We start from the raw sequence: 2555 nt of genomic DNA, 5'->3' as shown, positions 1-2555 counted from the left end.
ATTACACGACTCTGCAGAGGGCTTTTAATTTGAAACAACGGATACAGGAAGTGGCGACACTTGGCCGAGGCGAGAGGGAGAGAATCAATGAAGGACCTCACAAGTATAGTAATACAAATATATGTATGTGTGTTTGTATATTCAGTTGTCAAAATCTTCTCCCCCCCCATCCAGGCGTGGACCAACATGGTCTTGACTCTCCTCAATCAGGTCCTCCTCCTGTCGGACCCCTCCTTCCTGGCGCTGCAGCCGGCGCTCTACCCGTGCCTCAGCCAGCTCTCCTGCCACGTGACCGACGCCCGCGTCCGCCAGGCGCTGCGCGAGTGGCTGGGGCGCATCGGCAGGCTCTACGACATCATCGCATGACGTCATCGCGAGGTTTCCGTGGAAGCGCCGGCGAGGGCCGCGGTTGGTCGGTGAGGGACGCGAACGGATGCAGAGGAAGTTGATCAGTACAGTAGAATCGTTTGGCCGCTTGGTGGAAGGATGAAGGATTTTGATTGGCCGATGAGGGGATGCGAAGGAAAATGGGAGAATTTAATTGGTTGACTCTGACATCGTCATGTGACAGCGGCGGAATGTTTGATTGATCGATGAGGAAAGGAGATGGATACTGACTCACTGAATGATTTGATTCGCTGATGAATAGATGTGGAGGGAAGAACAAAGGATTTCATTGGTCTATGAAGGATTCTGTGTATAATGAAAATGATTGATTGCTTGTGGATGTGCCATTCCTGCCTCTTGCTCCTGGGTGGAAGTCATGCATTTGCACATACACGCAAATACATGCATACACACAGGAAAGCACATACACATGCGCATGCACATTTATGTCTGCACCCACATGCAAACGTCTGCAAACATCCAGAGGTCCGGGATCATTTAACTGTCCCTCGGTATTAGAAGATAATAAAAGATGCAGTGTTTCCCACAGGTTGGCAGATTACTTCAGCGGCAGGAGGGAGGGGGGTGGGGGGGGGGTTATTGATGCCTTGTTATTGACCTTTCATTTAGCGAGCCAGGTAACTCATATTTTTTCAGGCATTAAAGTCTTTGAATCTAGTATAATCTGATGGCATTGCGACATTAGCTGACTATTACACTTCCATGTGATTATCGAGGCTTCGTTTCAAACTGTCTCTCCATTCAGTTCAGCTTCTCCAAGGAGCACTGATGTGCTGCGTTATAGGTGCAATGAATTATGGTCATTGTAGTTCACTAACACGCTTTTGGCACTTAGCAGCATTAAATCGTTGTTGTTTGAGAACTACATCAGCAAGATCCGCCAGCTTTATGCATCACGGCACCGAAATTAATCCTAAACGAGCTGTCAGTTGACCTGGGCGGGAAACACTGGGCTGTCTTGGTCCATGATCAGCATGTTACCACAAGCAGTACTGTAATTACAATAATGCTGTGGTGTGATGTGTGATTTGTTTTGTTAAACCAGGGTGAGCACCTTCATGGAAACCCGGCTGGGATGTTAGAGGGCTGGGTGCAGGTAGTTCATAGTGGTTATCAAGTTGGCTCCTCCCATCACATCAGTATATTCAACTATGGCAACACGAATAGGACAGAATAGGTTGGATCTGCCAAAGTGTTTCTGATTGGTTTTGAACCACCAAAGAAGAGAGCTGTTGCTTGCCCGTCTATGTTTTGGTCAACACAGACGGGCAAGCAACAGGCAGCAAAGTGAAAGCCAGGGTCAAAACTGTATTCAGATGTTTCCCGACAACGAGATGTTCCTGTACCATTAAAGCAGCAATGCTGAGGCAACTGGGAACGGTTGCATATCATTGGCCAACATGCCCTCTGTGTGACGTGTATGCCTTGTCTCCAGTAGCTGTGTTTAGCCTGGCTGGGTGCCAGCGGTGGGATGGCCAGTCTGGCCAACAAGCCAGAAAATGTCAGGATTTGAAAATAATGAATCCATGAGCACACCCAGAATCCACGTTTATGTTTGGCACCAGTGTGAGAGAACAGTGAAAAGAAATGACAGTGTTCTTCTCTCAATGGCATAACGTTTTTATATAAATATATTTCTGTTTTTCTACCGATTGCTACAGCACTGTCAACCTATATCCAGTTCATTAAATCTTTTCTATTTGCTGTTCTGAACACCCGCTGTCTGGTAGTTTGGAATAAACAGAAGAAGAAGAACTGGGTAGTTAGCATGAGCAGCGATAGCCACCATGACTGAACAGACAAAGAAAAGAGAAACTCAAACTGCATCAACAGAAAATCCAAGCCCCGCCCACACTGTTTGATTGACAGGTGATCTGTGGGATGTGCAGTGCAGAAACACCACAGCGATGAGGCCGAGTGACAAAGATGTCGCCAAAATCAAAACTCAAGAATCTCGCAAATTACCACAAATTACACAAAACAAAAAACGCTGTCTTATGTTTTTTCCGAATGCGACAGGAAACATTCCAATCAGGATCAATAACCATTACTCCTTTATCCTGTTACTGGCGAAGCCGCGGTCCAGCCAGGCCGCAGCATGGCCAGTGGAGACTTGGCGTTATTTGAAAGAAGGGGAAATACGATGA

The 2555-nt window shown here is 46.9% G+C and overlaps 1 protein-coding gene across 1 annotated transcript in view; it reads left to right on the top strand.

The window, feature by feature from the left end:
• arfgef3 (ARFGEF family member 3) overlaps window positions 1-683 on the top strand; it is a 67163-nt gene extending 66480 nt beyond the window's left edge. The window contains exon 41 of the mRNA XM_078288644.1: window positions 175-683. Within this exon, the coding sequence (XP_078144770.1) occupies window positions 175-366 (192 nt within the window). The 3' untranslated portion in view covers window positions 367-683. The remainder of the gene's footprint in view (window positions 1-174) is intronic.
• The last annotated feature ends 1872 nt before the right edge of the window (window positions 684-2555 follow it).

This window comes from Centroberyx gerrardi, chromosome 15, assembly GCF_048128805.1.
Source record: "Centroberyx gerrardi isolate f3 chromosome 15, fCenGer3.hap1.cur.20231027, whole genome shotgun sequence".
NCBI classification, from domain to species: Eukaryota; Metazoa; Chordata; class Actinopteri; order Beryciformes; family Berycidae; genus Centroberyx; species Centroberyx gerrardi.
Note: the sequence above shows the minus strand (reverse complement) of the source record. Positions and strands in the feature narration are given on the sequence as shown.